The 21,608-nt window shown below is 39.4% G+C and overlaps 3 protein-coding genes across 4 annotated transcripts in view; 1 reads left to right on the top strand and 2 right to left on the bottom strand.

Annotated features, from left to right (window-relative positions):
• Positions 1-21,608, top strand: part of MED12L (mediator complex subunit 12L) — a 326,301-nt gene that overhangs the window by 228,663 nt on the left and 76,030 nt on the right. For both annotated transcript variants that reach the window (XM_082839059.1, XM_082839058.1), the window contains one exon: positions 19,163-19,310. In XM_082839059.1, coding sequence (XP_082695185.1) covers positions 19,163-19,310 — 148 coding nt within the window. The remainder of the gene's footprint in view (positions 1-19,162; positions 19,311-21,608) is intronic.
• Positions 137-1,144, bottom strand: P2RY13 (purinergic receptor P2Y13; the record flags this gene model as incomplete). Its single annotated transcript, XM_082839066.1, has 1 exon — positions 137-1,144. The coding sequence occupies exon 1, from the start codon at positions 1,136-1,138 to the stop codon at positions 137-139; it is 1,002 nt and encodes a 333-aa protein (XP_082695192.1). The 5' UTR covers positions 1,139-1,144.
• Positions 8,552-9,586, bottom strand: P2RY12 (purinergic receptor P2Y12; the record flags this gene model as incomplete). The annotated part of the gene is made up of 1 exon (XM_082839065.1): positions 8,552-9,586. The coding sequence occupies exon 1, from the start codon at positions 9,569-9,571 to the stop codon at positions 8,552-8,554; it is 1,020 nt and encodes a 339-aa protein (XP_082695191.1). The 5' UTR covers positions 9,572-9,586.

The raw sequence follows: 21,608 nt of genomic DNA, 5'->3' as shown, positions 1-21,608 counted from the left end.
CTTTCTGTACGCGAGGATAGTAAAATGTAAGAAAGCATTTGCTCGAAGCCATCTTTTCTTTCACTGCTTACGTTTGATTTCCAAGTAAATTGTCTTTTGAAGTCTTGTCAGTCAATCGTTAACCATGATAAAGTTATCAGCTTAGGGTTATATTGTCTGACTGACTCGTATGATTTTCCTGGGTGGATGCTGCAATCTTTCTCCCTTTCATACATGGTAGCCTCTCTGTGAATTTTTTACATAAGAATATATATATTAAGGGATCCATGCAAATGTTAGTTGCTGCCAAAAAAAGGGTGGTTTCTTTCGCTAGAAACAGTTGATTTTGCAATCGACAGTCAGTCTTACGGTTGGTTTGACTGTGAGTATATGGGACTCTGGCGAAATGAAATGGAGCGAAACACACAAAGAAGACAGCCACGACAACAAATACTTTACCTTCTAGCCTTTTGCTGTTTTTGCTGCCCTTCCTCTTGGACTTTCTATAAGAATTGTATACCTTTTTTGCAATCACCATATAGCATAGAAGCATTAGGACAAAAACAGTCCAGAAAATGAACTGGGAAATGTAGTTCACCACTCCATGCCATTTCAGCCCAAGAGGACCCTTTAAGGAGGCACACTTTTTCACAGATGACGGTGTTGCTTCCTTGTTGCTTAAGATCATATTTGGCAGGGAGAGGAGGAACAAAAAGAGCCAGATGAGGGTTGAGACCACTTTTGCAAAAGCAGGTTTTTGTACGAAGAATTTTCCAAAAGGTCTGATGATCTTGAGGAACCTGTCAAAGTCTATGAGCCCCAGCAGTGTGATGCCCACATACATGATCTCATAAAAGACGACGGCAGAGAAACGACACACAAAGGCTCTGAGCTGCCAGGGTCCGAGGCGCGCGTCTGAGAGGATTTTAAACGGAAGCATGAGCGTCATTATCAAGTCGGCCACCAGAGTATTTTTGAGGTAGACAATGAAGGTGGAGGAGCTAGGGATGTGAATGAACACCCACAGGGCCAAAGTGTTCAGCAGGGTGCCCATGAAGAAAACGACAGTGTAGATGGCTGGGAACACCAGGTGCGCTGCCTGCATGTCCCTGGGGCACCTCTCAGACCCGTTGAAGCCCTTCATCACTGTGTCGTTCATGGTTTCCAATGTCAGCTGTTACACATAAACATACACACACAGTAAAACAAGAAGCATTTCATGATTTCAAAACACTACTTGTTAAAAGCAGACTTTAGGTTTGCAGCATATTAGCACCTTACATGTCTTCATCCCATTTAATAGATCATTTGAGAAGTCCCATGTTGTTTCTGGCCAGAATTTTTAAAGCCCATAGTACATTTTTGGTACTTGTAACAGTACCATTACTTTCACACCCTTATGAAATCCAAATAACTGGTTCTACCCCATTCACAAGTTCGGCTTTTGGCATGGCAGTAAAACAAAGCTGGCTAAGAGGTAAAGTTACTCATGTCAGATTGCTGTACCTTATGTAATTTCCTAGGCTCATAATCTAAGGTTTGTAGAATGTTAACCTTAAAGCATTTTTTTTCCCCTTGAACCTATGCCATCATTTATAAGCAAGCCACTCATAATAACAGCTGAAATTCACCTTTGTTTGGGAGGATGCTCAGCTCAGTGTCTTCCGATCGAGGCAGTCATTAGTTCAGCCCATGAAGGCCATGTGAAGCAAATGTCGTTCTGCTTTCTTATACCCCGTTTCCTTCCTCATTTTCACGTGTGCAGTGTGATCCATTAGAACCTCTTCACATGCAAACCTTTGGGGGATTTTCTAATAAGGACGCTTTCTCATTTTAAACTTATATACTGTTAATCTACTCTGGTTTGAGTAAGTCAGTTTAGTTGCAGTTGTTTTTATATTTTCTCATATAATAACTTCCCTGCAGTTTATCTTCTCTACATGCTCAATGGAATTTTTAGTGCCTTTTGTATATAATAATAGGGAGAAATGTACAGAAAACAGCCCCAAATTGTAGGAGAATAAGAGTTGACTCACACTAACAAACGTAGTAAGGTAGATAGCTAGTGGGAAGCAGCCGCATGGCACAGGGATATTGGCTCGGTGCTTTGTGATAGCCTGGAGGGGTGGGATAGGGAGGGTGGGAGGGAGGGAGACGCAACAGGGAAGACATATGGGAACATATGTTTATGTATGACTGATTCACTTTGTTATAAAGCAGAAACTAACACACCATTGTAAAGCAATTATACCCCAATAAAGATGTTAAAAAAAAAAAAGAGTTGACTCTAAAATCAGACAACATCGTCATCTGCATCCTTGTAGCCTGCTTTTTTCAGAAATGTGTGTTCATTAGGTATGACCTGATTATTTCTGTAGACATGTATCTTAGTCTTTTGGTCTTTCGATCTCTGAGAGATAAGAAGATGTATCGTCTAAGAGTTAAAGACTATAAGACCCAAATTTTGGGGGGTTAGAATTCCAGATTCACCAATTACTGGGTAGTAGATTATAGACAAATGATTTAGTAGCTCTGTGCCTCATTTTCCCCATCTGTATAATGGGTTTAATAATAGTACATACCTCAGTGTTGAGAGGCTGAGATGAGTGCCTAGAATAGGGCTGACTATATATGAAGCATGAAAAAAAGGTTAGCCACTCACTGCTCTGGTGAGCGAATTGCAGATTTAAATGGAGATATACTGTTTCACTTATTAGAAAGCCATTTTTGGAAGTCTCTTCTTTATTTGTGATTGTATGCAAAGTGCTGAAAACTTCAGGAATTTCATCAGTCAACCTTGGGTCAAGTTCTATAAAATTTTTGGAAGTATGTAATTGCTGCTTTTGTATAGAGAAAGCTGTTGTTGTCTGTGAAGAAATGTTTGCTCGCCAGATAGATAAAGGGAAAGAGGAAATCAGAAGATCCTATGAGGGAATGTAGAGTTCTCCATGGTGAGTTTCACTTCATATTTCTTGCTATGAGTTTTACCACAGAATTGGACCAGACCGTCGCGTTGGCTTGATCGAGCATTTTGGGTGACTTAGCTTGGACTTCTGAGAATAAAATTACATATCCCACCGGACATTTTTATGAGGGAATAGGATGCCTGATAATTTTGGTTGGAACTACCCAGTGTGGTGGCACAGTCTGAAAAATTGGTGTTTGATTCAAATAAATTGATCCTTGGGAAATACAGATTCTGGATTTTATTAATGTAACGGAACATAATTTAAACATATATCCTTTTATTTGCTTCAGTAGAGAATAAAAGCAAACTTAAAAAAATTTAAGTAGAGGGATTAGACCTATGTCAATTAAGTATAAATTTCCTAATGGCTCCAAATCCATTATTTAGATGCAGGTTCCGAATAGTTTCAATTTAAACAAGGGAAATGCTGTACAAGATAGTTTCATAATATGAAAACTGGAAATCACTTTTTGGTCAAATTTCAAAATGCCGAAATGTGGGAAACCTAAGAGGAGGAACTGATTTACGGTGGCATTTCTAGTTACAGAAGTATCTTCTCCTAAATGTAGTAGGTTTCAAAATGTTTGACTGTAGTAAGTATCCAACGAATCACTCACTCCTTTATGTCCACGTGCTTCAAACGTATTAGCCAACAGTCTCTTAGTTCGCAGTGGTGCTGGTGCCCCCTGAGGGAGGGTCCTTCACCCTGATGCCATACCCTAGAGGCTGTGATGGGACAGGAGCACCGCCTCAGGAGCCAGGGGGCCTGGGTTCATTTCCTTATTCCACCTTTACTTGTGACTTTGGTCAAGTGACTTATGCTCTCTGTGAAACCAGTGCCCCCTCTTAACGATGAAAATAAGTAATAGTATTTGCTTTATAGGGTTGTTAAGGGGATAAAATGAGTGAACGTTTGTCAGGTGCTTTGAATAATGTCGGTCAAATGGTACGTGTTAGTAAGTTTCTTGTTAAATGAAATTAAAAGAAAAATGGAATACTGTGTGCACCTGTGGGGATAGTGCACAAAAGACAGGAGTGAATCACAGAAGATAACGGATGAAGGGTCCTAGAAGTTATTCCGATTTGGCAAGCTCCTAAACTAAACATTTAAAATCCTATCAAGCTCAAAGGGAATTTAGTCAAAACCAATTAAATCACACAAGCTAGACTTTATAAGGGATTATCTGGTCTTATTAAATTCTTACAGCAGTCTCAGAGATCCGTCCCATTTTACAGATGAGAAAATGGAGGCGCAGACGTTAAGCAGTTTGCCCAAAGTCCTGCAACCAAAGCCCACTGTAAACCCTCATGGTCTGGTTTCAGAGCCCCCGCTTGGAACCAGCCTCTCTCTCTCCTGTCTGCCAGAAGCCAGAGACAGGGTGAATGTGGAATTGTTTACCAAATTCTGGAGTTTTTGAGCTGGGTATTACTGATTGATGAGTGAGGAGATAGAATCCACTATAAAGTTTCAGGGACTTGTGAAACTCTTAGTCTCCAAGTGAGGTGCCAGGTTGAAAACGTAAATTGGTTCATAGCAGTAGGATCAGGAGAGAATCAAATATGTAAGGAAAAGTCATAGAAATTAGAAGCCTGCCAAATGGGAATAAACTACTTTTTGCATTTGCTGTCTCCTTAGGGATTGTCTTTTGGATCAGAGTCAACAGTATAATGTTCATGTTGATGTAACCACTACCATATAAATGACAATTGAAAAGATGTGGAAGTATTTGCTTTCATTTGGAATGAAAGGCAAAGTGGGAACTCCTGTACTCATAGAAGAGCCTTTTACTTCCCATCAGAGGATACCACGGTACTTTCTCAGATTATATGAAAGTGTTTAAGATCCCACAGTGAATTAACCCAAGGTGGTAATAATCTAAAATAAATTATGCAGTTTAACATTAACTGTAGTGATCTGTGTATGAATAAATTTAATGTTAGAAAATCTCTACATATAACTGGAAACAGGCAATAAATTCACACTACTATCTGAAACACATATATTAATATCCAGTTTCATAATTTTATTATAAAAGGAAAACCAGTGTAAAGAATTCAAATATAGACATATGTAGTAGAAAGTGAAGGTTAATTCCCTTTATATATACATACCAGTGTGTGTGCAAATATATATGTATATATTTATGTATTGACATATTAGCTCTTTGTTTCGTTCCATGTTAGTACATGAAGATTTGCTAACAGGTTTTTTTTTTTAAAAGTTACACTATATAAAGGTACCATAGTTTAGTTAAGCTGTTACTGATGGACGTTTAGATTTTCTTTTTTCCCCATTTTTCCTCTGTTGAAAACATGCTGTAGAGCAAATACCTCTCCATGTATTTTTGTATTTTGTTCCAACATATATTTATAGGAAGTTTCCTAGAAGTGGGATTACTGGGTCAAAAGCTGTGCATTGCAATGTTGAATGATATTTTCAAAAAGCTTTCCAGAAAGACTGTACCCATTTATAGTCTCACCAAGTAGGATTATCCAGCACTATTACTAAAAATCTTTTAAATCACTTCTAAACTTACAGGTGAAAAAAGCCGTGTCATGTAAATATAAATTTATTTATTAGTGAGGGTATATATCTTTTCATATTTTCATTGCCTATTTGTATTTCTCCTGGAAATTGATTTTTTTCTTGCCCTTTTCCCATTTTCTAAAAAAAAGTCAGGCTGTTTCTCTTTACTTATCGGCTTGCAAGTACACTTGCATATATTTAGTTCCCACCAGCCTCATTGTAATCCCAGTTCCCACTTTGGGTGTTACCATATCATCTAGGTCAGCCGTAGGAACCTGTAGGTGTTTTCAGTGCAAAACTGCTGAAACATCGAGAGGCATGAAGAGGGGGTTCTTTCTCTACATAGGGCTTTTCTCCCTGTTTTTAGAGTTCTAGTCCAGGGGTTGTCAATCTTCTAAATAACCAGTTAGTAAATATTTAGGTTTTGTGACCCTGCAGCCTGTCACAACTATTCAACCCTGTTGTTGTAGCAGGAAACCAGCCATAGATAAAACCTGAGTGGGTGTGGCCTGTGTGCTAATAAAACCTTATGGACACAAAAACTTGAATTTCATACTTTAATGCAACGTAAAGTTTTATTCTTCCTCCTGATTTTCCTCCTGAAAACATTTGGAAATGTAAAAACCATTCTTAAGTCACAGGCTGTACAAAACAGGTGCTAGGCTAGATTTGGCTTGTAGGCTAGAGTTTGTCATGGCTGCCTATGACTGTTTATATAAGAAACCACTGAGAGAAACTTCCAATAACCAGCATCCTTAGGACTTGTTAGCCACTAAGGCTATGGGCAAGACTACATTTTCTTTGTCTCATCTTCTGAACCTGAGTCTACAAAATTTGGCATCTCCCTCTCTCCGTCTCTCTCTCTCTCTCTCTCTCTCTCTCTCTTTCTGTCTCTCGAAGTTATTGTGAAATGTGACATGTATTGTGTATATTAAAGTTATTAAAGCTAGAGATAGTGACATTTTCTGTGTATAATGAGTGCTCCATAAATACTGATCTCTCAGTCTGTCTTGAATGGGATCAGTTTGATGTTTGATATAGAAGTATCAACAAAGTGTGATTTAGAGTTTAATGTGAATGTTTCACGTTATATATAAAAACATAGATAATTCCAAACATTTTACAATTTCTTTTCCACAAAAGTACTGTAATGCCATTAGCTTTTCTGTTTTGCTTTTTTTTTTTTTTTTCTTTCTCTTGTGGAAATTGTCATCTCAGTGAATGAGTTTAATCCAAAATGAAAGATTGCTCAGGAACTCTCTGCCCATCCTGTAGTTTCCCGACACCTCATGTGATCCTGGCACCGTGAGGTGGCCAGCTTTCATCCACTCTCTACCCCTGACTTGACTGGATTGAGGAGTAAATCTGCCCTTCACTTTCCCCATATACAAAGTAAGATGGTCCGGTTAGTTGATCCTTAGTTTCTCTTCCAGCTCAAATATCCTGGTATTCTTACAGAATGTGCTTGCTCATGTGACATGAGAGTGAATTGCACTGGTGTACCCGGCAGAAAGGGCTGCTGCCTTTGCCCCAGCCGCAGGTCGAACATGCATCTCCACTGACATCCAGTGCTTGCTCGCAGAAGGGCCAGAGAAGGAAATGCGGCCGCCCAAGGATACCATCTAGAGAGTCAAATGAGTTCAACTGTGTACTGAAATTTAACTCAGCAGAATAAAATAGATTATTATTGGAGTTCAGTGAACTTCCTTTTCCTACAACTCACCATTTTTATTTCTTCTCACATTATATTTAGATATCGGTTTCTATGCCTTGTATTTGGGAATCACCTCTGAGGAGCCTAAATAACTGAGATGAATCGTGTCCACTTCCAAGTGCGTTACGTACTTTTTTTATAATAAAAAATCCTATGGCTTGTGGGGAATCGGACTACATTATAAGTTTGACCTATTTTTTCATTTACGTATGAACTAATGGATGTGAGACGTCACCTTCAGAAGAGATTTTGCCCAGTAGTGTGCAATAAAACGGATTGTGTTGGCAGCTGTCTTTTCTTAAAGGGGTTTGATGTAGGCGTATATGAAAGATGAGTCATAGTATCTAGTGTCTTTGAACAAAGAAATTCCCACAAAGTATGTTTTAGAGTTTAATGTAATTTTTTTTATTATCTACACAAACAGGTAATTCCAGACATTTTCATCACTTTCCTGCTAATAGTTATACTGTTCAACTGCATAATCATGTTTAACTTGTTTTTCTCCTAAGGGAAATGTTCGTTAACCCAACTCGCAGGCAGTTTCTAGAAGCTAGTTAAGAAGGATAAGTATCGATGATGGTATTGTATTTACTGAAGTTGTCAAAGTAGTAGCAAACTGGTTTCTCTGGTGTTAAGGATATATTCATAAGTTTTTGGTATTAGAATGTCATAAGGCAACTATTTTAACAGCTTTCCTATTTTTGCTCTTTTTCTTGAGAAGGCAGTTTTAAAACCTCTATCTTCTTAATGAAAAACAATTTAGTCTCATCAATTACCATTTCAATTAGTTTAAATCCCTTAAGTTTTTACTTATAATTAAAAGTTAGTAGTTACTGTTCTTTGCATGTCCCAGTTACTTATGAGTATCACAATAGGTCAGCATTTGGTTAAGGGACTGGGATATATATACATATGTAAGTACGTGTAAGTATATATACATATATAAGTATAATATTTGGTCAGAAGATTTTATCAGATTTCTCATTCTTAGTTGATTACAATAAGTTGATAATAGCATTGTGATCAGTAATATATTTTAAAAATTACCGTAAATGTTACTATATGTTTACCCATTTTGCCAAAACTCCACACGTCTGACTTCTGTGTAGTTTTGCATGTGGCATGGTGACTGGGTGCAGTTTGTTTTGCTACACAGCTACATGTTCAGTTACTTTTCTGCATTTTAAGATTGCTTTCAGTACCGGACAAGTAAAAGAAAATTGCTTTTGTCACCTTCTGTTACTTGTTTCAAGAGTCATCATGACTAACTCAGCTACTTCTTAGTCAGTATTAATATTTTCACACAGTGCTTGCCTGTTTGGAGTTCCAAACACTAACAGACTGAAATACTACCTCAGTTTGTTTACATTGGGGTCTCTTCACTTGGGTCACCACCATCCTGTCCTTTTTTCCGGTTTTTATGGGATGGAGATGATGCAGAATTGGAGCATCTCAGCATACTCATCAAGGACTTTTTGAAGGATTTGCAAAGGAAAAAGTAGATGAATGGATCCAGGCACGCGTTTAAGGAAGTTAACCAGAGAGTGCTCTCTTTGACGTAGAACAGAGTATTCTCAGCAGAGCAGTCAAAGACATCCCGGGTTTGACTCAGGGTGTAGGGAATTCGGGCAAAATGGAAAGGAACGAAACAAATAAAAAATACAGCAATGATAATGAAAACTTTGATGTTTACCTTTTTCTTGGGGACTTTGCCGACGCCCCTTGTTCTCACGTATGACTTGTACAGTTCTTTTGTAATGAGCGTGTAGCATACAATGACAATTAGAAAATTAATCCAGAAAATGACTTGACAGATGTAATTGACTATTTCATGCCAGACCAGACCAAACTCTGATTTCAGGAATGAGCATTTCTTCACATTCTTGTCACTGGGCCTCCTGTTGGTCAGAATCATGTTAGGCAAGGAGAGTAAGAACATGAATGCCCAGATGACGACAGAGAGAATCTTAGCCCCCAGGAGATTGTTGGGGTTGGATGTTTTAAATGGCCTGGTGGTCTTCTGGTAGCGATCGATAGTTATCAGTCCTAGGAATGAGATACTGATATACATCGTGAAATAAAATACAACGGAGGTCACTTGGCACACGAAGGCTCTCAGCGGTCCTGTTCCCAGTTTGGCATCGCTGAGGATTTTGAATGGAAAAGTCAGAATCATGAGAAGATCAGAAATGACTGTGTTCTTAAGGAAAATAATAAAGTTGGATTTACTGTGGATTTGAAAGAAAATCCTCATTGCCAGGCTGTTTGTGATGAGTCCAACGAAAAACAGCACGGTGTAGAAGAGCGGGAAGAGGACCTGGGTGATTTTGTAATCTCGGGTGCACAGGCTGCCATTCCCAGCCGCAGTGGTGAGGTTGTCCATGGCTTGTGTTTCTCCTTGGCTACCTAGAGGGGGACAGAGGGGTGATTATTTTCAGTCCCAGATATTTGATTTCACTCTCATCTCGGGGGTAACATTTTTGGACAGAAATTGAGGTGTCTGATCCCCACTGGGTCGGAGTTAGTAAGAACAGAAAAATTGAGGTGTCTGATCCTCACTGGGACAGTAAGAACACAGAAAATTAAATCTCAGAATATTTCATGGTGACAAATATTTTATCTGTAGCAAAATAAAATAGCCTGAAGGACATTGTGTGAAGGTGTGGCTACTTTGTGTTTCTTGTTTTTTGAATTTTTGCCTCTTATAGGACATTTATTGATCTTAGGCAAAAGTGCACATACATAAAAACTAGAAGAGAAATACTCGGGCTGTGCTTTGTTCTTCTGCAGCTTCATTTCCACGCCTTCTAACTTTTTTGTTTCTATTCACAGTCACTTTTCCTACACCATCCTTGTTCCTGGACTTCATTTCCTCTAGTACCTTCAAAGGGTTCTAAGGAGAAATGACCGATAATTGCTGAGTAGAATTTTAAAAGTAAAAAGTGAAAAGAAATTGGTATAACATCACTTGTGGAAAAATTATTGTTAAATAAATAAAAAGCAGAAAACATTTTTTTTCTTTTATAATTGGAAGGTATTTCTGCTTCTCTATTGCTCAGTCATCCGTTCGAAAATCAGCCTCATAGAGACTATTCTTTAGCTCCAAATATTTTAACCCATGTGTATCTCTTTTCCAACTTTGCTCAGTAAATTTTAAGGTTTTACATATGTTTTCTTGAGTATCATTCAGTGCAGATTTTTAAATGCTAAAAAAATAAGGAAATGGCTTCTGTATGTAGTCATCAGATGGCATTCCTCAAAACAGCCTGGGCATACTTTCTAGATTTATAGAGTGTATATAATTAAAATAAAATACCAAAATCATGTCCTTGTCTGGTTCCATAGGTTGTTATACCACAACAGGCAGCTATAAAGGAAATTAACACGTGACTTGAATACATTATTTGGCATCTAAGTTTTGAAATTTAAAATGAAATTTGTAAAATTTTAATTCATCAAAAACAAATGGAATTGATTCTATGTAAAGTATTATTCCTAAATACGACATGGTAATGTTAAAGTACAAATATCTAAATTGAAAAAAAATGCTTCCATTTAAAAGATTTAAATATAACAAAGGCAGCGCTAAGTTCCCCCAAATGTCAGTGGAATTCTTTTTTCCATCCTTTAATTACTGAAAGTAGAACAAGTGAAGATTCATGTCACAATATGGCTTCAATTTTCAATACCTCCTCACCTGTTTAACTTAAACAAACAAACCTAAATAAACCCTAGTATTTGACACAAGATCACTGATTTAACCTTCCTTGCTACTGCTATTTGCCTTTGTTTATGCCCTGATGGTTTTGGAAATTCTACTTTGGGAATGCTCATTTTGCGTAGACTGTAACTTATTTAATAAGTATTCTTGGTATTGAGAATTTCGGCTCCCTCTATCTATATTAAATTTCATTTTACACTCAACGTAAAATAAGTAAGACCATTTGAATTTTATTTCCATGTTCTGTGTAAATTTTTTTTCTTCTAGTGAAGAAGTTAATGGTTATCTCTGACATCATTAATGCAGCTTGTATTTTAATTTATATTCCATATAAGTACCTGCAATGATATTGCTATTAAAGTTTTCCAACTTTAAGAAAACTTGAAAAAACTCACACACACATCATAGTGCAAATACATATACTTGTCAAATACTTCTAGAGATAAAGTTACCTGGTTACTCTGTTGATTCTGAAGGATTTGAATGTATCCAGTATGTGGTAGTTAATAAAACCTGCAGAGTGGCATCTGGTTATTTTCCTTTTAATGTCTTAGTTTAGCTGTTTACACTCTTTATGATAGACAGTCTTCTGAGCTTTCATCAGTAAGGTCTGGAGTGTTCTGGAGAGAAATAGAGGGAGAGAGGAAGAGGACTTCACAATCAGAAATTACCTTCAGACACCGTGGACTCAAAGCTATGCAGACACTGTGTTTCTGTCTGGCTGCTTTTAGGACTTCTGCTTTTATTTCCTTGGGAAATATGGGGCAGCGTGGGTGAGAAGTCATCTTTTAAAAAGCAATTTAAAATCTTGTGGCTTTTTACTGAAACCTGCCATAGAGTTGATGCTTTGTGAGCTCTTTGGGTTATTTCCCATGAAAATGATAAATCCAAGTGGAGATCAAGCCTGTCAACGTCTGCTTCCTGGAGAAGGTTGCAAACTTGCTTTCTCAGACGTTCATTTACCTGGAAACACATGTGCTCAACACTGGGTGATATATTGCCTTTTAACAAGTAATCACATTTTAACTCCTAATGTGTGCTCGTTAGGGATGTTAGGTTTCTTGCTCTTTGTTTTTTTTCCTGGTTAATAATGTCAGTATTTTAAATCTGTGTTGGAGCAACTCTTTGTAGGCGACACAGTTTCCCCCCATTATAAATTTTAAGATTCTAAAATTACATTAAGAAAGAGAAACAGTTGTATCCATTGCCAGGCTTATTATATAGTGTCTTTCATGCTTTTCTTGAGTAGAATTTAAATATAAACAAATTATTATTACTTTTCTTTTGACTTTGCTTTTGTTTTTTGGGGGAAATATATCATTAAATGAAGGGACTGTGGAATCACTACTACCTTTATGTAAATATTGTGGGCACTCACGCATGTGTACACACTCGTACGATATTTCAAACTGTAGTGTCCTTCTGTTACCAGCAGATCCACTTGGGTAGGTGTCTTGGCTGTGAACATACGTTTTGGTTATTTCTTTCTTCTGAGTTTTGAGTGTGTCTGTCTCGGTGTAGGTTAGATAATCTCCAAGGCTGGTTTTCAAAGTACAGAAAAGCAGCTCAGCGTCACCTGGGGAATCAGGAGAAATGCACCTTCTTGGGCACCAACCTAGCCCCAGTGGATCAGAAACTCAGGAATGCACCCCTCACCTGTGGTTTCACGTGAGCCTTCCAAGTGGTACTCATACACACTCAAGGTTGAAGACCACTGATTTAAACTACCTGAGAATTTTGTTGGCATTATGGATTTGAAATCAAGCTATGAATTTGGGTAATTTCAGTTGGAAATGTCAGTCACGTGATGATCCCCATCTGTTAGTCATCTAGAGGTGTCACTTTGATGCTATACTTTTAGAAGGTTAACTTATTTGTTGGTTTAGAGAGACAGCATACTTTCTGAAAAACCTTTTATGCTACATACACTTCAGAATAGTAACAGCCAACTTTTGATTTCTTCTGTTGTCATGAATTAACTAACATTTTATGATCTCAACTGTTCTGTGAAGTAGATAATCATCTTGTTTCTATTCTCTGGATGATGGAAACTAAGGAGCAGAGCAGCGAAGTTAGAGATCCTGTTCAACCCATACTGTCTGATTCCAGAGCCTGCATCTGTGACCACTGTGTACAAAAATCTTCCCCATCTCACTGTCTCCACACCCCCTCCCTGCGTGCCCCACCCCTACATTGAGGCCCAACGGTAAGAGGTCAATGCCATGAATGGAATGGCTACACTTTTAAGAAGATAGGAGCCATGCTTGCCTTCACACCAGATTGTCAACTTTAAAGGATGTTTGTGAAGTGTTTCTAAGACCTTTGGATGAAACAAGGCTTTTGAAAAAAAAAAAAAAAGAAAAATCATGACTATTTTCAGCAAATTAATATGCCATGCTAAAGGAACACTAATTCATGCTACTTTATGGAGAATTTATATTTCCAAATTCCTAAAGGGCTGTGACTAGGGGTTTGAGGGGTAAATGAAAGGCTCCAGTTCTTGATCTAAATTAACCTTCTCTTTCCTCTGATTTTAACTCACAACCACACCCATCTGTAAACCTTCTCTAATAGTATTTACTCAGTGGAGGATGACTGGAAAAGTGAAGTCATTCTATATACCCTAGAATTTTTACATGCAAGTGGTTTAATTGGTTTCTTTATTTTATCGAGTCTAATTTATCTGAAAATACGTATTTGCTTCAAATAGGATTACTGTGAACAGAGAGGGCCATGCCCTGAAATGGAAGGACCCTGTGGTCCTTGTGAAACCGGGTTGGGACAGAAGGATGGAGAGGTAATTAAGCCATTGGATGAGTTCTTAGGCTGTTTTAGTTCTAACATCTTACAGTTTTGAGATGCAGTCATTTTGACATTAGTGAAGGTTTGGATGGAGCACATGCATTCTAAGGCAGTTCTTACGTCATCTAGCTTGGCTTTACCTGTTAGCGCGTAAAAATTCAGGTTAGATATAAGATCAATTCCAAAAGCAAGGAGTCTTGGGCTTTGCAGTGTTTAGCAAGAAAAGAATACTACCTCTGGTGATGCAGTTATTTGTCAGCCTTGTCTTGAGTGTTCTGCTTGAAAGTAGAGGACTAGTATATACCGTTAAACTGCTTGACGGCCGTTACGCTCCTGGGATGCTCTGAGTTCGTTGGATAAAGGCCTCATTTTGGCCACACTGGGGACTATAAGCTATTTTTGAACAAAGCTTTCCTTCACAAATCTAAGTAAAGGAGTCTCCGATTTTCTTGAATTAGAAAGAGTTACTCCAGGTCAGGTGTATTTATACTGAGAAGCTACTGATCTCCTTGTTCCTTTCACACAGCCTCTCCACAGTGTGCACGCCCATCTCCCCCCCGCCCCCCCACCAGCCCAAGGCTTATTACTGCTGTAACACTGATTTGAATTTATTTTATTCTAAACAGAATAACGTGGTACATTGAAAGCTTCAACTGAAAGAAATAATGATTGGAGGGGAAAGGAGAGTGCATGGCTCTGATAATCTCACCACCATTATGGCATCCTTGTGAACACACACACACGTTTTGGCAACATTTCTAATCACTCATTTTAAAGAAATGCAGATGACTAATATCGGGCTTCAGTTAACTCCAAGTTTTCCCTTTTCAGGACATCTGGCTCAAGAGACATCTTTTAATTTCTGTGGTACAACAGTCCTTCCAGAGTTTTTGGATGTGCATCCTCCTAAGTTTTTAAAAGATCGATTAAGTGTGAGTGTGAGCTATTATCTGAAGAAAGAAAGTGACTGATCTGGAGGATGAGATGTTCAGAACTCGGGGGGGGGGGTGACCTGTTTAACCCAAGGACAGCAGGGGGCTAGCGTGAAAGGGGCTAGCTAGACTTCCACGGACTCTCCTGTGGATTCTTTCTCCACGCCACAAACGTGTCCTTCAGGGTATCAACAAGGCAATAATTCTTTGGTACTGATCTTTACAACTATGCAACTTGAGGGTGTTTTAATACCTAGTTTAAAGAGGAGAACTCATTGATACCTTTGGATACATTTGGTCCATTTTCTGAGATTGACCTTATTCTCACGTATAAGTTGCTATTTAAAGACTTGTGCATTTTCTACATGCACAAAAAATTGATGTAAACCAACCTTGTAGGCTATTGAAAAAGAGTTGCTTTGAAAACGTGTTTGCCTTTCCTCTTTGAAGACTAGTAACGGCTCGCACGGTTTCCCTGAAAAATGTTAACTGTCAGAAACACAGTCTTCATGCCCCATATGGAGGTTGACCGGTGGTTCCCCCCACCACCCCGCCCAGCTAACTGCAGGCTTCTCTTGCTTTTTAATTCCATCCCCTTACTCTCACCTCATGGCTTTGCTTTGCTTCTGGCCCAATTCCCTGAACATAACTGAGCCAATGAACTAATAATACAAGCGTCTTCAAGTTCCTCACTTCTTCACCTCCAGATTTCCCTGTATTTTCACCAATTTTCTTTTTTGTCTGTGGTTAAGTAGAAAGATGTCCTGGTCTTTTGCAGTTAATCCAGACAAGAGGTCACTGTTACCCATCTCCTTTGTCAGTTATCTGCCCTCCAGTCCGGATTTCCTTTATGGAGACTCATTTGAAGCATAGCTTTGAAACCAGTTTGTCATTGGTTATCCTAATACAATGATCACTTTTCTCTCAAGCCATTGTTCTTTATACCCAACTACTAGTAAGTGTGGTTTACTTCCCACACCTTCACCATTTCACCATCTGCTCTTACTTCAACCTCCTGTTTCCTGCCTTCTGCCCCTACCACTCTAGAGAAACTTCTCTTTTGAGGTTCACACATGTGGTTTTCTTTTTTTGTTTGTTTAGTTTTTTTTGTTTTTTGTTTTTGTGGTACGCGGGCCTCTCACTGTTGCAGCCTCTCCCGTTGCGGAGCACAGGCTCCAGACGCGCAGGCTCAGCGGCCATGGCTCACGGGCCCAGCCGCCCCGCGGCATGTGGGATCCTCCCGGAACGGGGCGCAAACCCGTGTCCCCTGCATCGGCAGGCGGACTCTCAACCACTGTGCCACCAGGGAAGCCCCATTGTGATTTCTTAACTGTATTCAACACTGTTGATGACCCCTGTTGCTAACTGTCCCTTCCCTTGCTTTTGTGACCTTGACTTGTCTGCTTATTTATTAACTATGGGGAGTGTGTGTCCATCATTTGATGGTTTATTTATCCCCTTCACTATTGCAGCTGTTTTCCCTCCCAACCCCTGCCCAAAGAGAACATGGGGGTTTTGAATGCCTTCCAGTTACATAGTGCTCTTATCCGTAAGCTGTCACTTCTGCATTAGACCTGCCGTCAAACCACCTACTAGACATTTGTAATACATTTCCACCTACCCCTTGAATTCCTCTCACCTAATGGTGAATTTATGAGCCCCCTGCCCTTATAACCTACTCCTTCCCCCTCCCCGCCCGGACCCCAACAAACTGTATCTAGTGAGTCCGTCTTGAAATGAGATGCACGTTCACTCAGACGCCTGATCCTCTCCTAACTTCCTCAGGTACCTCTTGATTTTGCTTCTTATTTTTTATTCCCACCACTAAGACCTAGTTTACGCCCTACAGACTTTTTTGGTCTAAACTTCTCTCTGCCTTTCATTTTTCCTCTTCAGTTTTTTTAAGCACTTAGTTATCAGGTTAAGTTTCCTACTAAACTAGTTTTTTTTCTTATCTTCATCCCTGCCCTATGCTTTTAGTCACATGTTTCTTCATTAATCCACTTGTTTATTCATTATTTCATGCATTCAACAAATATTAAGTGCCTAGTCAGTGCCATTAAGGAAAATATAAATGTGAATGGTCTAGTGAGGAAGACAGACATTAAACAGATACCTAGAAAATAGGTGAATTACACAGCGATAAATGCTCCAAAGTCGCTTCTCCACACACCTCCCTCTGCAGTGAGGGCTTTCGCTAAAGTGGGTTGACAGAGGGAGGGACCTGACGCTGTCATCATGCATAGCATTTCCACACGTGCACTTGAGGCTGTTGAGAGTATTTCAGGTGGCGGGAGGAGACCAGCAAAGGAAGGAAGTGCCTGGCACCTTCGGGAAATGTTGAGCAATGCAGCACAGCGTGGCTGTGGGGTGCCTGCAGGGGAGGCGTGGAGGTGCAGTAATATCAATGGACAGCAGGGGGTGCTGTGTCTGATATGCCACTAAGCATTTTACAGACAGATCCCCCACTCTCACCAAAACCTTATAAGGTATGCAGTGTTAATTAACCGTTTTTCAGAGGAAGAATCTGAGGCTCAAAAAGGCTCATTATCTTGGGCCATGGCGTTGGCAGGTGACACACCCTGGGTGCAGGCACAGCTCTCTCTTACCCTGAGCTCGGGCTGTTATTGGGCCAATATGAAGCCACAGTACCCCGTGTTCATAGAACACATGGGTCTTTCCAGGATACCTTCCGTCACCATCCCGTTTGGGGTTCGAACTCTGCAGGTGCTATCTCTATGATACTGAATCTGTACTCCTTAAATCAGGGAACATTCATCCTTGCATTTTCTCAGAGTTCTTAGTACCTTGTCTTGCTCTAGGTAGGTACTCTATAAACAGCTGTTGCTAACATCTTTCCATCACCCCTCACACAACAGGTTTACATTAGAACCATTTGACAGGTGCCTTAACTGAAAACAATCACCAGGGCACATGACTGACATCTGAGTTTTGTGCAGTTTCCTCATCGCCCGTCTGTCCCCTTTATAGGGCTTGCCTATATGTACACACCCCACCAGGAAGTATATCAGTAATGCTGTGTAATGACAACAAAAATTGGAGATTGACGAAGTAGCTCAGGTCACTGAGATATAGCAATCACTACCTATGTCAACTTTGTCCTGTGGTTAGGTCTGCCTTTTGAAACTTCGGAGGAGATTTTGAAACTCAAGGTATTAAATAATAGCTTCTAGAAAAGACTTACTCGGTTTGAACAACCTGAAATATTAATTATCGGGGGACTTGGTAGCAAGATAGATTGGCAGAGTATGCAAATGTATATTTCTGATAGAATGTTATAAAAAAAAGGAACCAGTGCAAGAAGTGGTGCTTTGAATGCAGGCAGGTGAGAGAAAGACAGCATGACAAAAAGAGACTGAGAGAACAGTGACAGAAACTGAGAAGAAACAGGCTCTTACTTCAAGGCTAAAGAAGCAAAATGCTACTTTGTGCAGAGTACACACGTGGAGTACTCCAAATTGAACATTGTCGTTCTGCAGGTCACAAGGACTTTGCTCTTTTTTGCAGCCATTACTAATTTACGTGCACACAGTGCAGTTTGTTTTCCCTGGGACAAAACTTTCCGCACGTGAGCTCCTTAGGGATAGATACTGTTAGGGAGAGTAAGTACCTCGCATGGGCAAACATGTACAAATGGTAAGAAAAGGAGATGAGCTGAAACATAGAGCTAGGAATTTCACTAAGAAAATGGAAGAGTATAGGATCCAAGAGAGAAATTTAGATAGAAAAATTCAAAACCAGGCATAAGAGAGGACACATCCTGGACTCTTTAACTCTGGCTAAAGAATGTGTTTAGCGGTGTGTTTGTTTTTGTGATGCTGTGACTAAGTAATTTCCTCCCCCTTGTGAGAAATAGAGTGCTTGAATTCACTGTGTCTGTGGGGCAGGTGTGGGAAGGTGGTCCAGAAGAGGAAGGTAGTGTCAGAACGTGTTTGCATTTCCAGCTATTTTCCTCACACCTAATGAGACCCATGCTGTCTGTCGTTTTCCGTTTGGAAAGAAATACACATGTGTCTTACACAGTCTTATTGGAAGTAAATGGAACTTTTTTTTTTAATAAAAGTACTTGAGGATCCTCTTTTTTCTAAATATAAAATGTTTAATGATGTTTAATGCATGCAGAAAACTGAGCTTGCTAAGAAATAACATTTTCCATAAGGAAAAATTTAAACTAGATAGTATGTAATAGGATGTGAAATTAATACCATGTTAAATTTTAAACAATCAAGAGTCAAAACTTACTCTGTAAGGTACGCCCACATCAACTGCTTCTATTAAGACTTCAGGTCAGTTGGCACTTTTTTTTTTTTTTTTTTACTTTAGCAAGTTCCAAACTGGAAAAACAAGGGTGTTGCCAGTGGAGGTTGAGGTGAATTGAAAGGTGGGCGGGATGCCACCACCGCACGAGCCAGCATGGAGCTGCTGTGGTCAGCGCATATCATGTCCATGAACCCCATCCTTTAAACAGGGGTTTCAGAATGCATTTTCTGTTTTTCAGGATGAATCTTCAAGTCATGAGTATAACCAGCGCACAATCCTTCTTTATGGAGTGGGCAAAGAGCGTGAAGAAGCGAGGCATCAGTTGAAGAAAATTACCAAAGATATTTTGAAAATCCTAAATAAGAAGAGCACCACAGAGACCGGGGGTAAAGAGCCCTAATGCGTTCGCCCCCATTGTGCTGTCGTTTGTCTTCCCCTCAGCACGGTCTTTATCACAGTCGTACATGGCACTGTCAGCAGAGGGTTTCCTCCCCCGAATGACTGTCACGTTGAAATATGAATAAGCACATTGAAATTTTAAGGCCTTGGTCCCATTTATAGTAATGCTTGCATGAAAATAGCACCTTCTATAGATAGATAGAGGTGATTTCATTTGCTCCTCTTCTTCTCGTATTTCCCAAATTTTCCACAGCAGTCATACATAAAGTATTGAAGAATGAGTTGGAAAACCCTCAGGCTGGAAGAGGTCCATTCCCCCAGTTCCATCCTTTTTCAAGCTTATAGTTGGCTCTGGGTACTCATCTTTACATGATGATTAAAAATCGTGGCATAGTAGTGGCCGATCTTTTCTTACGTTATTCAGAAGAATAATTGCAGTAGGTAGGGGAGGCTACCCACGTCTCCAAACGATTTCAAGTAAAAAGAAAACTGGGTCTTTACTCCATAATGCCTTTACTTGGGATGCTCTGTCACCATGCTTTTTACATAGCTCTTACACTGAAGCTATGCCTTTGTATTATGTCACCATATAACATAATTGGAACTTTGTAATTATCTACTTCACATTTGCCTAATTACTCTTCAGAGTTTGTTTATGTTGTTAGACAGTCATACGATTTAAAGTATGCTATCATTATTTATACTCCACTACCACCACTGGTATTTATCTCTCTGTTACTTAAATAATATAATGGGGAAAAAAAGTTTGGATTTTCCCTGTGCGAACAGCACGCTTCCTACACAGGGCATAAACCACCTCTAGGAACCCTGCTGTCTTGTTCAGTACAAAATAAATACTGTTTTACGAACCTCTCCACAGGGGATCCAGTCTTTAGGACTTTAACTGGATGAATTACTAGAGCTTCCCCACACTAGATCTTTCCCACAGAAAAGGACAGATATAACTATTGCAAATAGCTCTCTTTCCTCTCCACCAGTAAGGGTGCAGGTGCAGAAACAAGGTACGAGGGCAGGGCGAAGTGTTTTTAGTCTGAATGTGTGTTTTGGGTGTCTGATGTCTTAGAACACAGTGGGAAGGCTACCTTCGTGTTATTTGCATCACATTCCCTAACTCACTTCTGTGGCCTCTTAAAGAGTTAGTGCTACACAGGCGCCATGAGGTTGTGGAAGGGAAATGAAACACTGTTGTCATTATTGAGATTGGGGAGGGGTAAAGAACTGCTCTAAAGAAACTGTTGATCTGTTGTTTTGCTGTTTTCTCTGTTAGAGAAAAGAGGAAATGGGCTGAATCCCAAAGCCCTGCAACTAGCTAGCAAAGTATATTTGAAGCTACTTTTTGTATATTTGGGAATGCGATGGACACTGTGTCCTTTAGAAGGTTCAGTAATATGGGCTTTTACCTAAATTACTTTTAGAGAGTCTTTTCAGGTCCTGTGGAATGTTTGGTTTGGGGACTGCTGAGAGGGGTGGGACGGGGAAGGAAGCAACACGGTATCCTTTTCTGCTGAGTCTACTTCCTTCCTTTATAAAGTTTTTTAAAATGCTAGACGATTGTCTGTCCTATCTTTGTACCAGTCTCTTAAATAGGCAGTTCTTGCTTGTGAACTCACCAGGAGAAAATCCTTGTTGTTCCACGCTAATTTTTGAGATATCCGGTACAGTACCAGATGCACCCCTGAGGAGAGGGTCATCTTCAGTGGGGATTTTTGTCTTTCCCACGTTTTAGATAAAACTCCTCAAGCAGAAATATGTTTGTTAATTTGGGATGTAGTGAGCTGCCTTCTGATAAAGAGGCTGGTGAGGCAGGAAAACAGAAGTTGTCTTAGCATGTATTTGATTTCTGGCTACACATAAAAACATGATTTTGAGGAACTCATTAGGAGTGCTCTCAGAGCAACCGGACCTTGCCTGGGGGCGGGGGGAGATTTATAATCTAAAGCTGAAATGACATTTCCAGTTGAACATGTTCAAATCTCATTTTACATTGACATTGACTAGTCACCTTTGGGTGTAAATTTTCAAAACATTAATGAAGTTTTACCGTACCAATAAAAGTCAGAACTTCCAGGATTAGAGATTTAAAAAAAAAAAAGAAAAAAAAGGAAAATCAAAATTAAGCAACAAGAGAGCAATAATATATATTACGACAGCAAATTAACATAAAACAGATGAAAATCTATGAATTATGACTATACTGTTATCTATGTAAATGTCATTAAAATATTCCTTTGAGAACCACCACTAATTTCTTAAATTTTTCTCTC

Source organism: Leucopleurus acutus (genome assembly GCF_964270905.1).
Source record: "Leucopleurus acutus genome assembly, chromosome: 5".
NCBI classification, from domain to species: Eukaryota; Metazoa; Chordata; class Mammalia; order Artiodactyla; family Delphinidae; genus Leucopleurus; species Leucopleurus acutus.
Note: the sequence above shows the minus strand (reverse complement) of the source record. Positions and strands in the feature narration are given on the sequence as shown.